The 16005-nt window shown below is 37.4% G+C and overlaps 1 protein-coding gene and 2 long non-coding RNA genes across 3 annotated transcripts; all 3 read left to right on the top strand.

The window, feature by feature from the left end:
• Positions 1–4294: 4294 nt before the first annotated feature.
• Positions 4295–15204, top strand: LOC103519299. Its single transcript, XM_008484379.3, has 3 exons — positions 4295–4558; positions 10652–10723; positions 14180–15204. The coding sequence occupies exons 1-3, from the start codon at positions 4373–4375 to the stop codon at positions 14456–14458; spliced, it is 537 nt and encodes a 178-aa protein (XP_008482601.1). The 5' UTR covers positions 4295–4372; the 3' UTR covers positions 14459–15204.
• LOC113471593 lies at positions 7992–8806 on the top strand. The gene is made up of 2 exons (XR_003394228.1): positions 7992–8318; positions 8482–8806. It is a non-coding gene; the product is annotated as an uncharacterized LOC113471593 (long non-coding RNA).
• On the top strand, positions 10763–11931 carry LOC113471592. The gene is made up of 2 exons (XR_003394227.1): positions 10763–11352; positions 11796–11931. It is a non-coding gene; the product is annotated as an uncharacterized LOC113471592 (long non-coding RNA).
• Positions 15205–16005: the final 801 nt, after the last annotated feature.

The following is a 16005-nucleotide window of genomic DNA, read 5'->3' as shown; positions in this document are numbered from 1 at the left end:
GTTATCTAAAACTTTCTCGCTTTGACTTCATAGGTCGTCGCGACAAATTTCAAGATCTGAGGTCATTTATGTCAAAAACGTGAATTTTTAGTTTCCTTATCCTATTTCTAAAGAATTTGTCGTTTTTTATTGACCGTTTAACGCCACCGTGCTCGGCGTATAGTTTAACAAAAACGAACCGGAAAATAGCCTATAACCTTCACGGGAGTGCAAGCAATAAGTTGACAAAGTTTCATAGCAATCGGATGAGCGGTTTGGCCAGGCATAAAGTTCGAACGAACAAACAAACACACACACATACAAACAAATATTGATTTTTATATATTATAATATCGGAGATAGGAACCTGGTGCAAACTTGTTTGACATTCAGCTCCACAATCACAAGCAGGAGAGTCAGACTTTCCCCACTTATGCATAAGATCTGCACAGACACCAAAGTTTATTCGGATACGATTCAGGGTGACCCAGGTTTTCCTTGGTAGATTGAAGCCTGGTGGTGGATTCTGGAAGTCAGGAAAAGTTTGAGGCTCACCATCTACTGTGTTGACCCACGATTCTCGCCATTTGTCTTCTAGATCGAAATCGTTTTCATACAGGGTGATTGCAGTACAGATAGGTGGATGTCTTGATTTCAGTCTCTGTATTTGAACATCTTGGATGTTTTGATGTATGGGTTGGGTTTCATTGCCATTCACTTTGGAGTATTCTTTTAAGTAGGTGTTTTTGTCTTCTCAAGTTAGCAGGTGCTATGTGGCTCAAGATAGGTAACCAGTGGAGGGGGGTAGGTCTGATGGCACCAGATATGATGCGCATGGAGTTGTTCAATTGAGTGTCAACTGCGTTCACATGGCAACTATTCAGCCACACGGGAGCACAATATTCTGCGACAGAATACACCAAGGCAAGGACAGATGTTCTTAAGACGGGTGTTGAAGAGCCCCAGGAGGATCCACAGAGTTTCTGTATAATGTTGTTGCGTGTTTTCAATTTCTGTGCTGTTTTATATAGGTGGCATTTGAAGGTTAGGCTTCTATCAAGGGTTACGCTTACGCCTAGATACTTTGGATTGAAATTATGTTTGACAAGTTGGCCTTCAAAGTGTACTTTAAGTTGGTTCTTAGCACATGCATTGTGTAAGTGAAAGCAGCAAACTTCTGTTTTCGATGGATTGGGTTTAAGTCTCCATTGTCGAAAATACTTTCCCATTACATTAAGATCTTCTTTTAGGACGTCCTCTCCTTCCTTCAGTGTCTTGCTCACGGTGGCAAGTGCCCAATCATCGTAGCCAAATTTCCTGGATGTTGTGTCAGGAATGTCAGATAGGTACAGGGCAAACAGAAGAGGAGCCAGCACTGACCCCTGGGCCAAACCATTGTTGAGAGTTTTCTTGCAACTGATTGATTCACCCATGATAAGTTGAAAGGTACGATTTGCTATCATATTGTTCAGGAGGTACATCATTTTCTTGCATGGAATCACTTTCAGAAACTTGTATAGCAGCCCTTCTCTCCACAGAGTGTTCCAAATAGTCTGTTCCAAATAGTCGCTAGGGATGAAGTGGAAGGGGACTCAACCGAGTTAATCTTTGCTCCCCTACATATATGTACGTATTTAAATACCTAATTTAAACGTTGGTTTCAGTTTGTCTCATGCTTTGCTCAAACGCCTCAAGTGAATCGACAGAAAGCTTTATACAAAAATATTTTAGGTAAGTAAAAGTCAATTTAGTTAGTTTTTGACTAAAAAATAGATGGGTAGGTAGGTATTAAATAAATGGGTTTACGAGAATCCAAGGAAGTCAGGCTGGGGGACAATAAACAGGATGTAGACCAGCCTAGTCTGGCTGGGGGGATTTCAAACAAGGAACTTACCAGCCTGTAATTTCCCTTGCTGAAGAATTAGCAAAGGTTGAGTGCGAAAGGCATCCACTCGTAAAATTTTGTAGCTAAAACCAAATGTCAGCCCAAAGCGATCACCCGAGGGCTGACGAAAAACGCCGACCTCGCAATATTCTTCTTGCACTCCGCTTTAAACAGCATAATTACCTGAAAATAATTGCCTATTTAGAATTTTTTTCTTACATTTTCCCATTTGTCCTCGTCCTCCTCGTCCTCCTCGTTCTATAATTCTCCTGTCCAGCACTAAAGTCCAGCAACAACATCGTGGAAAATATTGGGATGTTCATGGGAGAATGACCTAATGGCCAAGTTGAAAACAACAACAACAACAACAACAACAACATAATTATATGTATAAGTATAACTAGCCGAAATCTGCTCCAGCAACAACATCGTGGAAAATATTGGGATGTTCATGGGAGAATGACCTAATGGCCAAGTTGAAAACAACAACAACAACAACAACATAATTATATGTATAAGTATAACTAGCCGAAATCTGCTAGTAAATCCTTAAGGCATGGCCGTACTCTATAAACCTCATGTCACTCATCCATTTAGTGGTCTTGCTCGGCGTAGCTTAACAAAAACAAACCGGAAAATAGCCTATAACCTTCACGGCAGTGCAAGCAATAAGTTCACAAAGTTTCATAGCAATCGGATGAGCGGTTTGGCCAGGCATAAAGTTCGAACAGGCAGTGCAAGCAATAAGTTCACAAAGTTTCATAGCAATCGGATGAGCGGTTTGGCCAGGCATAAAGTTCGAACAAACACACACACATACAAACAAATATTCAGCAGATCAAAATATCATTAAGAGTGCTACTTAGTCTACTTACAATAATAAAGCTCATTTCGATATTTTAACTGTATTCTGTAGTACCTACACTGTATATTTTGCCGTTTCTATTACTGGAAGTGGCTCATATTTGTACTCATTTCGATATTTTAACTGTATTCTGTAGTACCTACACTGTATATTTTGCCGTTTCTATTACTGGAAGTGGCTCATATTTGTAATAGACCTAGAAGAAGAAGAAGAAGAAGAAGAAGAAGAAGAAGAAGAAGAAGAAGAAGAAGAAGAAGAAGAAGAAGAAGAAATGTAGTAGATCCATAGGTACGTTTCACATTAGATTAGCACGGTCTGAGTCTTGAACCCATAACTCCTAAACTGTGGGTCGGATGGTTCTGAAAGCACCAATCGATTTCTCATTCTCAGTAAAAAATACATTTGATACCATATTTTGATGCAAACTGGCGAACTTTGTGGCTCTAAAACCTAAAAGAATTCAAAATGACTCCTCGGGCATCCGAGGTAATTCTTATTTCACACAAAGAAATATTGGTCGTAGAGACTTGAAATTTGAACCATATGTACAACTCGTCAACTCGAAAAATTATTAAATCCCAGCCAATTTTTTCGTCCTATGTGCCATACAAGTGGAGAAATTATAATTTTAAAATGAAAAGGAGTCACTTTGACTCCATTGGGCATTCTAGTGTTTATCAAATGTCAATGCACATTGACAGTACATTGTTTCGGTGGTGGGGATGGAAAAAAAAATCTGGTGCGAACATCACACGACTGTCCTTATCCACACGGACGAATGGCTGAAATTTTGGATTTAGGCTCTTGGGGCCTCAAACCTTGATTCGGTACCTACTGTTTGTTTGTTTTCCGTGTCCGTGAGATGGGCAAGAAACCTATCTCACGATGTTGGAAGGATTTAAAACCCACATCTGGACGTCCAAGAAAAACTGACCATCGAAAATTTCATCCGATTACTTTACTTTCCTTCCTATAGGACGAAGAAAGTAAAAATGTAAGACTTTTGGGTAGAGAGGGCTTAACAAGCTGTGCCCGTCCCTCCGGAAATTTTTCAGCCCGTTTTATTCGATCGTGGTTAAAGAAAATCAGTAATACTTATGTACTTACCTAATTTGTTTAATATTCAGTTTATTATTATTGATTTGATTTTACTTTCATGTAATGATTTATATCCAGCACATCAAGACTAGAGCCCGCGTTCTCCCTTTATTCCTTAAAGTCATCCATCCATTTATTGGCCTTGCTCGACGTAGCTTAACATAGGTGACGCTAAAACCGGTCTTAAATGATCGACAGAAGTGTTATCTAAAACTTTCTCGCTTTGAGTTCATAGGTCGTCGCGACAAATTTCTGAAGTTGTCAGGTTTAGTGAAGTTGGTACCCGGTGGTTTGTACACAGATGTCACCGAGAAAGACTAGAATTCTACTGTTAATATTTCTACAATCTACATCTTCTTCACAGGTCAAAGCTGCTGAAACAATGTTGAGATCAGGTTTGCAGACTACTGCACTACCATACTTAGGGTGCGATCGCTCTATATAGCACCATTGCATACCTTCTACTTTAGGTCGTCTATGACTATTATTATCACTTACTTAAGAGTGTTACTTAATAGTAACTTTGGTGAAACGTGAAACTGACGATGACGGTGGGTTTTTCAATTCCGCTATCCCCCGCATGCGCTTTAGTTGCTTTGGCTTTGCATTATAGGTACGCTCATAATCCTGCTGAGGATCATTACGAGTTTGGATTCAAGCGTGGAAATGAACATCATTTTACTGAGCGACATGAGAAGGCACATCCTCATGAGGGCCAGTTCAAAACTCACGTAAGCTTTGTCAAAATAACACTAGTACTTCTGTGAATACTTAGATCAGTTGCGCTTACTGGGTGATGTTTCAAAGTCATAGAGCAGGAAAAATGAGGACCAACGGAATTTTTATTTTTCTTCTACGACTTCTAGATCCCGAGATAAATCGATTTAAAAAATACCGGTATATCTTGAACTCTGACGTCACGGCATACGCTCCCGTACGCGATGACCTCACATCAAATGTCCCGAGGAGAGCTCCCTCGCAGGCAACACATTAATCTGTTTGTGCGCATGCATTTCTGCGCAATTCATGTTTGTGCGCATACGTTTCTGCGCATCTCTTGAAGTCTGACGTCAGAGTTCAGGACTCTGACAGAAATTAAAAATTGAATTTTCGACCTTTTACAGTTAGTTTTTCGGAGTTTTGACCTCAGATTTGGATTTTTCTCAACTTTTTACATAGGAATCGACCATTTATTAATATTTTTTATCCATTTGCAACTGCTCCATTACTCAGGTATGTAGATGTCAAATGTGACAAGGATGCGACACGAAACTTTTGGTTGAGATAGGTGCTGCGGTTGGCGGTATTTTGACCGCTTTTCGGCGGTTTTTGACCGTTTTTTGGCGGTTTTTAGCTATACCGACTAAACGGTTAGAGATATTTTAGAAGTTTGCTTATAAGAACAAGACACACACAAAATAAGCATCATTCAATAGGATGAGGAAAGTCGGGTGATGTTCACACCAGATTTTTTTCGAAATGAATCCGCATTCGATGGATTCATAATAGGATTCAGTTTAGTTTGAACAAGGTGTAGATATTCTATTCGGAGTTTTGACCTCAGATTTGGATTTTTCCCAACTTTTTACATAGGAATCGACCATTCATTTATAATTTTTACCCATTTGCAACTCCTCTATTATTCTTACCTGAAATTTGTCTCTGTGTAGGTTCAAGATTCGTTTGACCCGGACGATATCGTTTGTCTGGATTGCTTTCTCCAATAATTTGGCCTCGGTGTTTAAATCATTCTCCGACGATCCGACACTGAAACAGACACAATTGAAACGTTTTATTCAAAAGTGACCTACAGACACAACACTGGAAACGTTTTATTCAAGAGTGACCAAAGAACGAAAGTCGCGTTTTGAGCTTTTGAGTAAAATAGCTTTCGATTTTTTTGTTGAAAATATGTCCTGGTAAAAAGACCTTTAATTTGATATATAGGTCGACCAGGTTTGGATAAGTCCTTCTATGGAGACAGACAGACAGACCGACAGACATACCGACAGAGTGACAGACACCGAAGCGAATACAATAGTCCGTCCCTTATACCTTTTTATTACTATTGTAATAATAAAGGGAGGACGGACTGAGCAGATGTAGTTGGCAAATTGTACACTGGTAGACTCAAAGAGCTAAGTTCAGGCTTAGTAGCGGTTGAAACCCATCTTGGATGGACATTGTGTGGAAGGGTTCCTTCTGTAGAAAATTATAAAAGCACAAATCTTTTAAAGTTAAAGGGAAGTGGGAGAAAAGTTGAAGTGAAAATGGCGAAAAACGCTGAAATTCTGTTTCGTGTTAATATAGGCCGGGCGGGGCCTCGAACTCTTGACGTTCGCGCGCCTCCCGGCACGCTTGATCTACAATTTTATTTATATAGATATTGAAATCCTAGAATCAGATCGGTTTCAAATGTTTCTGTTCTCTATGGTGAAAATTGAACAGTATAAACCAGCTTTTGACTGTTTCATGCAGGGACGGTTATTTGATTCAAACAGGACCCAAGCAAGTAGAGTTCGGACACGTTTCTGAAAATCCATCTGCATGGGAGCAACGTTATGAAAAGAAAGATCATGAGAAAATGCGATTCCAAGGCCAGGTGTGCTATAAGATTATTTTTTGCTTGTGTGTCATGCTCAAATATGTATTGCATTTTGCATTCTCCATGTCTTGCTCAGCAAAACTATTCTAAATAGATGCATTATTAATAATAATTTATCGCTATGCCTGTGATGAGTCCATAAGTTTCCTATACCTATCTAAAATTCCTATTTTTAACACTAGAATGCCCGAACTTTCATCATACCTATACAGTCGAACCAGGATATAAGAAGAGAATCCAGGGGACCACCTTTATTTTCTCTTATATCCAGGTTTCTACTAAATCCAGTTTCTCTTATATCGAGCTTCAGCATGGCGATTTTCTCTTATATCCAGGTTTATGTACCATAGGTAATTACGCCTGTATACATAGGGTAGGTATAGGTGCATTCATAACTATATTACTAATTACTATATACCTAATTATGTATATTTAAGTTGGTTATGTACATTCCCTCCAATTAGAATTTAATGAAAAAGTCATTGATAAACGTTAGGAAAAGATTATGTACTTACATGAAAATATACAAATCTGTAGGTAGCCTACACTTGTAGAGACAAGAATTGCCGGTCATAATGTTGACTTTTAGACAAATTCTCTTACATAGAGGTACGACTGGTACGAGGGAAGAGAATTCTCTTACATAGAGGTACGACTGGTACGAGGGAAGCAAATTCTCTTATAAAGAGGTCCTAGGTTCCGAGGTAAGAGAATTCTCTTATGTAGAGGTAAATCGTTGACCTTACGCCAAAAAATTCTTATATCGAGGTTTTTTTCTTCTCTTATATCCAGGTTTATGGCTCAAAAATGAAGGGCCCAGAAAATTTTCTCTTATATCCAGGTTCGACTGTATTTGTATTTAGTTATTATTTGTAGTTTTTATTAGTTTGGTAATTTATTATTTACTTTAAAATCCGTTTTGTTGAGAATTTTTATCATGCTAAATTCATAAGTTGCGGATGATTGACCAGACTGGTCACTCATCGGCAATTTACTTGCGCATGCAAGCGTGCTTATGCAACTTAAGTCTGACCATAAGTGTTCTTACTTAAGGGATTTTTATCCCTTTTCAGGGATTTTTCGGGTCTGTCTAGGATTAAAAATAGATTTCAAGGGATTGAGGGATTTTAAGGGATTTTCGAACATTTTAAGGTAATTTTTCCTAAGGGGGACTTCTGGACAAATTCACGAAATCCTCTATTTTTTCATCACTAAGAATTTTAATGCATTTCAAAGAATTTTAATGCATTTCTTTCAAAAATTTGCCTGCGGCGCTGTTCAACTCTTCATTCAACTTCTCTTCTTGTTAATCATTAATTTTCATTTTGTTAAAATTTAGAATGAAAGGTTGATTTTTAGGAGGTCAAAATTTCAATTTTTATCGTCAGTTCCAAAGAAAAAGTTCAAACAGTCGTGAAGCCACGTTAGGAAGCAAGTAAAAATTACAATGAATGTTTATTTTCACGAAATATATATGTAGGCTAGCCATGGCACCCTCATAAGCAGAGCGTAACCAGTGGACCAATCCCAGGAAGGGATCTTCATTCGATACAATGTGTTTGACTCTTGCATTTTTTTCAGGATTAATTATAATATTTATGCATCCCTGGTTATCTTCATGGACAAGAAAATTGGGAATATTACAATTCAAATCAACCAAAATTTTCTTTAACCATAATCCCTCAGAAACACAAGCACACAAGGCAATCAATTCTGATTCTGTGGTTGATAAAGCTACACTTGTTTGCTTCTTTGTGGACCAATGAACAACATTGTCATTTATCTTGAACAAATACCCTGACACAGATTTCCTATCTTTGGAATCACCTCCCCAATCTGAATCCACATAAGCTACTAAACTTGGATCCTTTTGACACTTCCTATAGGTCAAACCATAATCAATAGTACCTTGTAAATATTTGAGTACATGTTTAAGATAATTCCACAATTGATCAGAATAACAATTTTGATATCTACTGAAATAATTAATGCTAAAACATAAATCAGGGCGAGAACCCAACATTAAATACATCAATGAGCCAATTATAGGTCAAACCATAATCAATAGTACCTTGTAAATATTTGAGTACATGTTTAAGATAATTCCACAATTGATCAGAATAACAATTTTGAAATCTACTGAAATAATTAATGCTAAAACATAAATCAGGGCGAGAACCCAACATTAAATACATCAATGAGCCAATCAATTCACGATAAGGTTTGTTACATTGCTCATTGTTAACAGTAGAATTCAAATTTACAATACTTGGGTCAATGGGAACAGATAAAACAGAACAATTTTCCATGTTAAAACGTTTCAAAAGTTTCTTAGTATAACTAGTCTGTTTGATAGTCATAGTTCCCTTTTCCCTATCATGACTGATTTCTAAACCAAGAAAATATTTAAGTTCCTGCTTGTCTTTCAACTTGAAATTCTGAGATAACTCTGATTTAACCATGTTTACAATATCAATAGATGGACTAGCTACAATAATGTCATCTACATAAATCAATACATAGACAATTACACTATTCTCTTTCTTACTGTATAAACAATAATCATTTTCTGATCTTTTAAAATCTCTTTTCTCCAAATAATCATGGATGGTCTTATTCCAACAATAAGAAGATTGTTTAAGTCCATATAATGCTTTCTTCAACTTGTAAACTTTATTCCTATCTAGTTGAAAACCTGAAGGTGGATTGAGATAAACCTCTTCTTCTAATTTTCCATTCAAAAACGCACTTTCTTCAACTTGTAAACTTTATTCCTATCTAGTTGAAAACCTGAAGGTGGATTGAGATAAACCTCCTCTTCTAATTTTCCATTCAAAAACGCTGTTTTAATATCTAATTGATGGAAATGGAAGTCTTGTTCTAAACCAACAGATAATAAGGTTCTAATAGTTGTCATCTTTGCGACAGGAGCATAGATATTTTCATAATTAAAGCTTCTCTCATCTTGCTTGAAACCTCTAACCACAAGCCTAGCCTTATACTGATCAGAACCAATTTCATTTTCTTTGAAAGCATAAACCCACTTGCTATCCAATATCTGTTTATCTTTTGGTTTCTCTACAACTTCCCAAGTTTCATTTTCCTCACGAACCCGTAACTTCTCAACTGTAAGTCAGAGCGTGCTAAAAGTAGCACCATTCGTTTCGGCGTGAAAAATCACATAGATTAGAATATGCACATCCGAATGACCAAATGTTTTCGATGTCTCTTACCGTTTACGAAATAAGGGCTTAACCACTCATCTTTATTCCTATTGGTTAAAACATCCTGATAAACAGTAGGTACATCTTCTACAAAGTTAGTATTACATAAAGCCATTTACATCTCATAATCATTGTATCTTACTGGTATCTTAATATTTCTCTTCTCTCTTACATGCGAATTATCATTTGGTTAATATCTGGATGGGTGACTATCCGATTTTAACCAAATTGTTACAGTCGCGTCCTTGGACCATACCGGTATAGTATACCAAATTTCATCGCTCTGTGACAAACCGTTCTTGAGATATTTTGTATACCACCTTTTTCTCACGAAACAATTGTTAAGTAACAATGACTTAAGTTAATATCTCGATGGGTGACTATCCGATTTTTACTAAATTGTTACAGTCGCGTCCTTGGACCATACCGGTATATCATACCAAATTCGATTGCTCTACGACAAACCGTTCTTGAGATATTTTGTGTACCACCTTTGCCCAGTGAAGAAACATTGACTTTGGTTAAAATCTGGATGAGTGACTATCCGATTTTAACCAAATTGTTACAGTCGCGTCCTTGGACCATACCGGTATATCATACTAAATTTCATCGCTTTACGACTAACCGTTCTTGAGATATTTTGTATACCACCTTTTCGTGCTCGGGAGGGGGGGCTTCGCGTGTTCGCTACGCGGAGTTGCGTATACGGTCGCGCTGCGCGCACCCGGGGCTTCGCGGGGTTGTGCATGTGGTCGCGCTTTGCGCTCCCAGGGCTTCACGGGATGTTATTACTACAGTATAGCGAGCTATACTAGTAATGAAAGTATTACAATCGGTCCAAATTTTCAAAATCGGGAAATGGTTGGAAATATCCATTTTATTTATCTTTTGTGAATCCATTGTAAAACTCAAAGTCAAGTGTTTTTATAAAATGTGAGAAATGCAAAACTTGAGGCCTCACTTCGTCCGTTCAATATTTTGTTTGTTTTTCACAGGCTAGGTGGGGTGATAAGCATGGAGGTTATGGAGAACATTACTGGGATTACAATCATGGTGATCACCATGGGGTAAGCTTAATTCATTTATCTCTATCTTATCTCAAAAGATGTTGATTGAATAGTTACGGGGGATTTTAAATGTAAAGATTGGAGTTAACTTTTGATAGACTTGTTTGATTTCAATGTTCTTATTTTTCCCTTGTAGCCCAGATTTTTCTCTATCTTTTGATGTATAATATGTTAATGTAACTTATGTTTTTCTATTTTTCCTAGATTTTTTTGTGTTTTAAAATTGTATTTTTTTCTAGGGAAAATATTTTAGTCTGGGGTCTCAAATATTTTGGTGGGAGGATGTTGAGAAATTGAATCGTGTGAACAGGGCCTATAGTACACAGCCATTGGAGTGAGTCGACTCGCGGCAAAATGCGGGAAATTTTGAATTTGGTTTTAGGAGAAGAAAAAATGTGCTATAAGAAACTTAGTAGAATAAGATCTAAAAGTTGTAAAAGTTTGCTGAAATGATTAAATAAAGACATTCTCGTCCAGTTTCTATGTTGTAAAAGTAACTCAAGTGTTTTCCATATTCCCTCTTGAAGATCCTGAGGACTTGATCATTTTAATTGTTAATTGTGGGCAGAAATTCCCACAAATACTGAGTTAATATTGTACTTGCTTTTGGATGGTGTTTTCTTTGTTTAGTTAGTTCTACTCTAACTCTAACCTTCCTCATGAGGTTTTCCAAATCCATATTATTATTATTATTATTATTATTAACCCTATACTAAAACCAATACCACAAAAAAAGTTGATCATTTATGAAAGATCTTGATGTGTACTACCTAACCCTATAATTCCCAGATTTCTTGGGATAATAGAAGGGATTTTTTCTGTGGGACCAAATTTTGAGAGGTATTTTTCTTCTTTTTCTTCTTCTTCTTCTCTTTCTTCTTCGTCGACGTTGTCGTGTTCTCCTCCTCCTTCTTCTGTACTTTACCTTTTCCCGTTCAAACGGGGTCGGCACTTCGTGTTGTCTTCTTTAGTCCGCAGTCCGCTCGATGCATATACTCGTACATACCTACCTTTGAAAAAGAAGGTATCAGTATCACATTTTAATCCCAAATTTAATACCTACTTTTTTCAGCTGTTTCCTCAAATAAAATTCTAGCTCCTGTGCCAAATAATGAAGCCAGTGAACAAACAGCTGACGCCCAAACAAATGAATCTGGTTTCGGAGGAGAAAATATTGGTTTTGGAGATTTGGGTGGGCAATTAGGAGGAGGTGGAGGAGGAAAGTTTTTCATGTAAGTTATAGATTTTTTGCATAATTAATAAAATTAGTGTTTCAATCTTGAAAGTTCAGGGTTCCGCAAAGATGTTCACCTTTTGAAAAGGGTTCCGCGGGCCAAACTAATTAAGAAACACTGCTTTAAGCAAATTTTATTTGATATTCCTGGTGGGACGTGAAAATGGATGCAAAATCTCGAAAACCCGACCTTTCTACGATTTGTTTAACCGGTTTTCTGATAGGCTCAAAAATCTTGAAAAAATGGATGCAAAATCTCGAAAACCCGACCTTTCTACGATTTGTTTAACCGGTTTTCTGATAGGCTCAAAAATCTTGAATTTTTTTTTCTTTTCACCCAAAGGAAACGGACATCATGTTTAGATAAAAAGTGATACATCATTGATGAACATAAGAAAGAGGATAGGGCCAAGATGTGAACCCTGAGGCACGCCTGATGGTATTACAAATGGTGAAGAAATTGACGAACCTAGTCGAACCATACAGTATCTATCAGAAAGATAACTAGAGAACCATAAAAAAAAAAAAAAACTTACCTTAGTGCTCCCAAATCTTATGTTTTTTATTATTATTATTATTATTATTATTATTACTTTTTTCAATTTGGTCCAATATTTCGCACTTTTACAATTCTTTTTGCGATCAATAGAAGTTGAAAAGTTTCATTACTGAGCAATATTCGAAAAACCTATGTCTGTTTTTGTTCTTTTCAGTAATTTTTTGCTTCCATATCTTACGGTTTCATTTTATTATTTCAATTTGGTCCATTATTTCGCCGTTTGCGATTGATTGCACTGTGTTCGCGAAGTCCGCGAATTCTTCATATTTTTCAAAAGTAGGTAATGTCATGATTTTTCAAGTAGGTCATGATTTGCATGACATTACTTTCTTAATTACCTACTTCCAAAATACTCCCCATGTAATGAGGGATCATATAAAGTATCAATCAAAAAATTGGATTTTTTTTTGAAAATGGTAGCAACATTGACTTTGGTTGATATCTAGATGAGTGACTGTCCGATTTTTACCGAATTGTTACAGTCGCGTCCTTGGACCATACCGGGATAGCACACCAAATTTCATCGTTCTACGACAAACCGTTCTTGAGATAGTTTGTATACCACCTATTCCAATTTAAACCTGTAGTACGTACAGACCATGGGCTAAAAACCACTTTTTTGGAATCAGGGGATCCCAAAACGAATATTTCCACCCATTTCCCGATTCTGACCGGGTCGATCCCGGACAGAGAAAGCAATACCTACTTTCTCATTACAAACCTATGCTAGTATAGCTTCGCTATAACTGCAGTAATTAGCTGAAGTCAAAACAGAGAAAAAGTATTTTAGTCCAGGAAACGAAGCCCGAAAATTAAGGTTTGACGGACAAAAAAATGACGTAGTTCTAAGTATACCGAATCATTCGAAGCCCCCCTTAGCCAGCCTAGTTAGTTTGGCTGGTAGCGCGTCTGCCTTGTAAGGGCTAGGCCGCGGGTTCAATTCCCGCCCGGGGCGGACTTTATCCTGAACGGATAATGTTTGTTTTTATCCTGAACGGATGAGGTTCGTTCTCGGAACGGCTGGCTTTTTCCTATCCTGTCTTTCTTCTCTCTTCGATTTCGGGACGATAAGACCATAGCTGCAGTTACAGTTCCCTCTGTCAAACCTCTTAAAAAAAAGTTGAGTGTAAAGTTGAGTCCACTCGTAAAATTTGTAGCCAAAACCAAATATCCACCTCTTTTTTTTAAAAAAAATAATAAATAACCGAATGGTTTGTCAAGCGTTGACGAAGTTGGTCAAAATATAAATATTTTGTAGTATGCCTCTCATCAGATGGGCGAGAAGAGACACTATACTTCCCATTTAGGTGCTGGGTCAACACGGGAACACCAGAAAGTAACCCGTTGAAATATTTGCAATCGAAAAACGAGTACAAATTTTTGTCGATGGTGGGATTCGAACCCGGGACCTTCTGCATGGCAAGCAAGCGCGTTACCACTGGACCAACCGTGCCCCCTTACCATTGGATATGATAAGATCTATACCCTACCTTGAGCCGATGTCAATGTTTTTCTTGCGCATCCTGTATAGGTAATACTAGGGTAACTAATACCTATGTCTAATGTCCCTAAAAATAGAGAAAATAATAAATTAAATTACCGTTTGGTTTTGACGATAGATATAAACAAGTAATAAGTACAAACCTGAAATACTTTTTTCTAGGATGAAAATGACGGTGCTGGAGATGAAAGTCAAACAATTTCGGCATTGACTAAAACTGCATTTGCCCATCAAAGCTCAACAGAAGAAAACAATCATCCAACCAGGTACTCTTCCACAGTCAAAGATTTTGGAAAATCTAAAAGACAACAGAAACCAATAACCAGACACAACTTAAAGGAACTAAGAATAAATCCTGTCTATACATATGAGGAGGAGAATAATAATGAGAGGTTTAGAAATAGGCCAAGTATATTACTTGAAGATGATGAACAATTTTGATACTGAATTCTCTCCTGTCACCGGAGCTACCCACTAACTTGCAAAATAAACAAAATAGATCGAGAAATTGATGTCAGCAGTTCTGGGAGCTCTTGGATTTGACACACCCGTTATTCGTGGCAGTCGAAATGAGTGAGGTGAAGAGTGTATATGTGTGCTGAAAAAGAATCCTTTGGTGAGTTCCTACAGAAGAGTTTGCAGTTTGGGTTTCAATTTCCTCTTTCAAAATATTTTTCAAATAGCGGATGGCTCGGCCAGAGAGAGCAAGAGAAAGAGGTAGTGAGAGAAACCTTTGTACTGCCACATCATGCCCTCATGTATTGACATGGGCGGGGGGCTCCGAGTTCCGTCCCATATCTGAAATTTACCAACCGAGTTCCGTCCCTGAGCTAGAAATATGTATTTTATATCCGTGTTTACTACTTGCGTAGGTACTGCAGTACTAGTTGCGTACTAAATTTATAGGTAGGCAGTACTGCTTGCGTACTGGATAAAAACAGGTAGTTTGTGGAAAAATATCTCTCAAAATTTAGTCCCACAGAAAAAATGTTATTGGTTGGTGTTTGAAGTTTGAGCGAAATCAGGAAAACAGGGAAATGTTTTTTCCCCATTAAATGTTCGTACCAATAAAAAAAAACGTCCCTCAACTTGCTTCTATTGGTCAGACATAAGTTGCAACAGCAAGCGTGTTGTCACAACTTGGAAACAAAAAATGTAAATCAAATGGAACAGCTGAAAATCGTGGTCATTCATAAGTTGCATGCGCATTGCGCAAGCGTGCGCTTCCAAAGAGGTTCCGGTGCCGTTTAACCGGTTTAACACTTGCCAACGAAGTTTTCTCGATCAAAAAATTTTGATTTTTACTTGCGAGGTTGTTGCAACTTAAAAAATATTTTTTTATTTGGGTATTTCTTATGGGGGGACTAAAAAACGTCAATATCTCGGGAACGGTTGGGAATTTTAAAGGTCTGATAATTTTTTTGGGTAGATAATTATGACAATTTTACTGGGGGTCTTCGTTTACACTTTTTTGATACCTATTATAGTTTTCTCTAAACAATTCGGACAGACATACTTAAATGCATACATACATAGGTACATGACCCGTCCATATTTCCCTTTGGCATTTATTTTTACGTCCTTACAAACAAACTATCTACCATCTTTCCGGGAACAAACCATGTTCCTGAGGATAGGTTCGAAATTTTAAATACTGCCGCAATTGACACTTCACTTGCGTCTCTAGGGCCATGTGGTCCCAGACTTTACGGTAACCTCTTGACGGTGGAAACAGGATGTGTAGTTCTGTTTTGGGATTCTTCATTTTCATAGAAGGGCTTTACACTAAACAGTTGGTTCTTGGTTGTTGGTATCGCCACACATTCGAGTGGTGACTCCGGACAGGTAGGTACAGCAAATGTTTTTTTGATTTAAAAGATGAGTGTTCCACCGCTGGACGTTTTTATTTTTTTTTTTTTTTTTTTTTTTTTTTTTTTTTTTTTTTTTTATAAGCTTGAAAAAAAAATTACTTTGCTATGTCTGATTTT

This window comes from Diaphorina citri, unplaced genomic scaffold, assembly GCF_000475195.1.
Source record: "Diaphorina citri unplaced genomic scaffold, Diaci psyllid genome assembly version 1.1 scaffold2654, whole genome shotgun sequence".
NCBI classification, from domain to species: Eukaryota; Metazoa; Arthropoda; class Insecta; order Hemiptera; family Psyllidae; genus Diaphorina; species Diaphorina citri.
Note: the sequence above shows the minus strand (reverse complement) of the source record. Positions and strands in the feature narration are given on the sequence as shown.

Excerpts from the sequence above, each read along its gene's own strand:
- LOC103519299 (XM_008484379.3), top strand. The coding sequence starts at position 4,373 with ATGACGGTGGGTTTTTCAATTCCGCTATCCCCCGCATGCGCTTTAGTT. Across the intron at positions 4,559-10,651 it reads AGGGCCAGTTCAAAACTCAC|GCTAGGTGGGGTGATAAGCA; the intron begins GTAAGCTTTGTC and ends TGTTTTTCACAG. Across the intron at positions 10,724-14,179 it reads ATCATGGTGATCACCATGGG|GATGAAAATGACGGTGCTGG; the intron begins GTAAGCTTAATT and ends ACTTTTTTCTAG.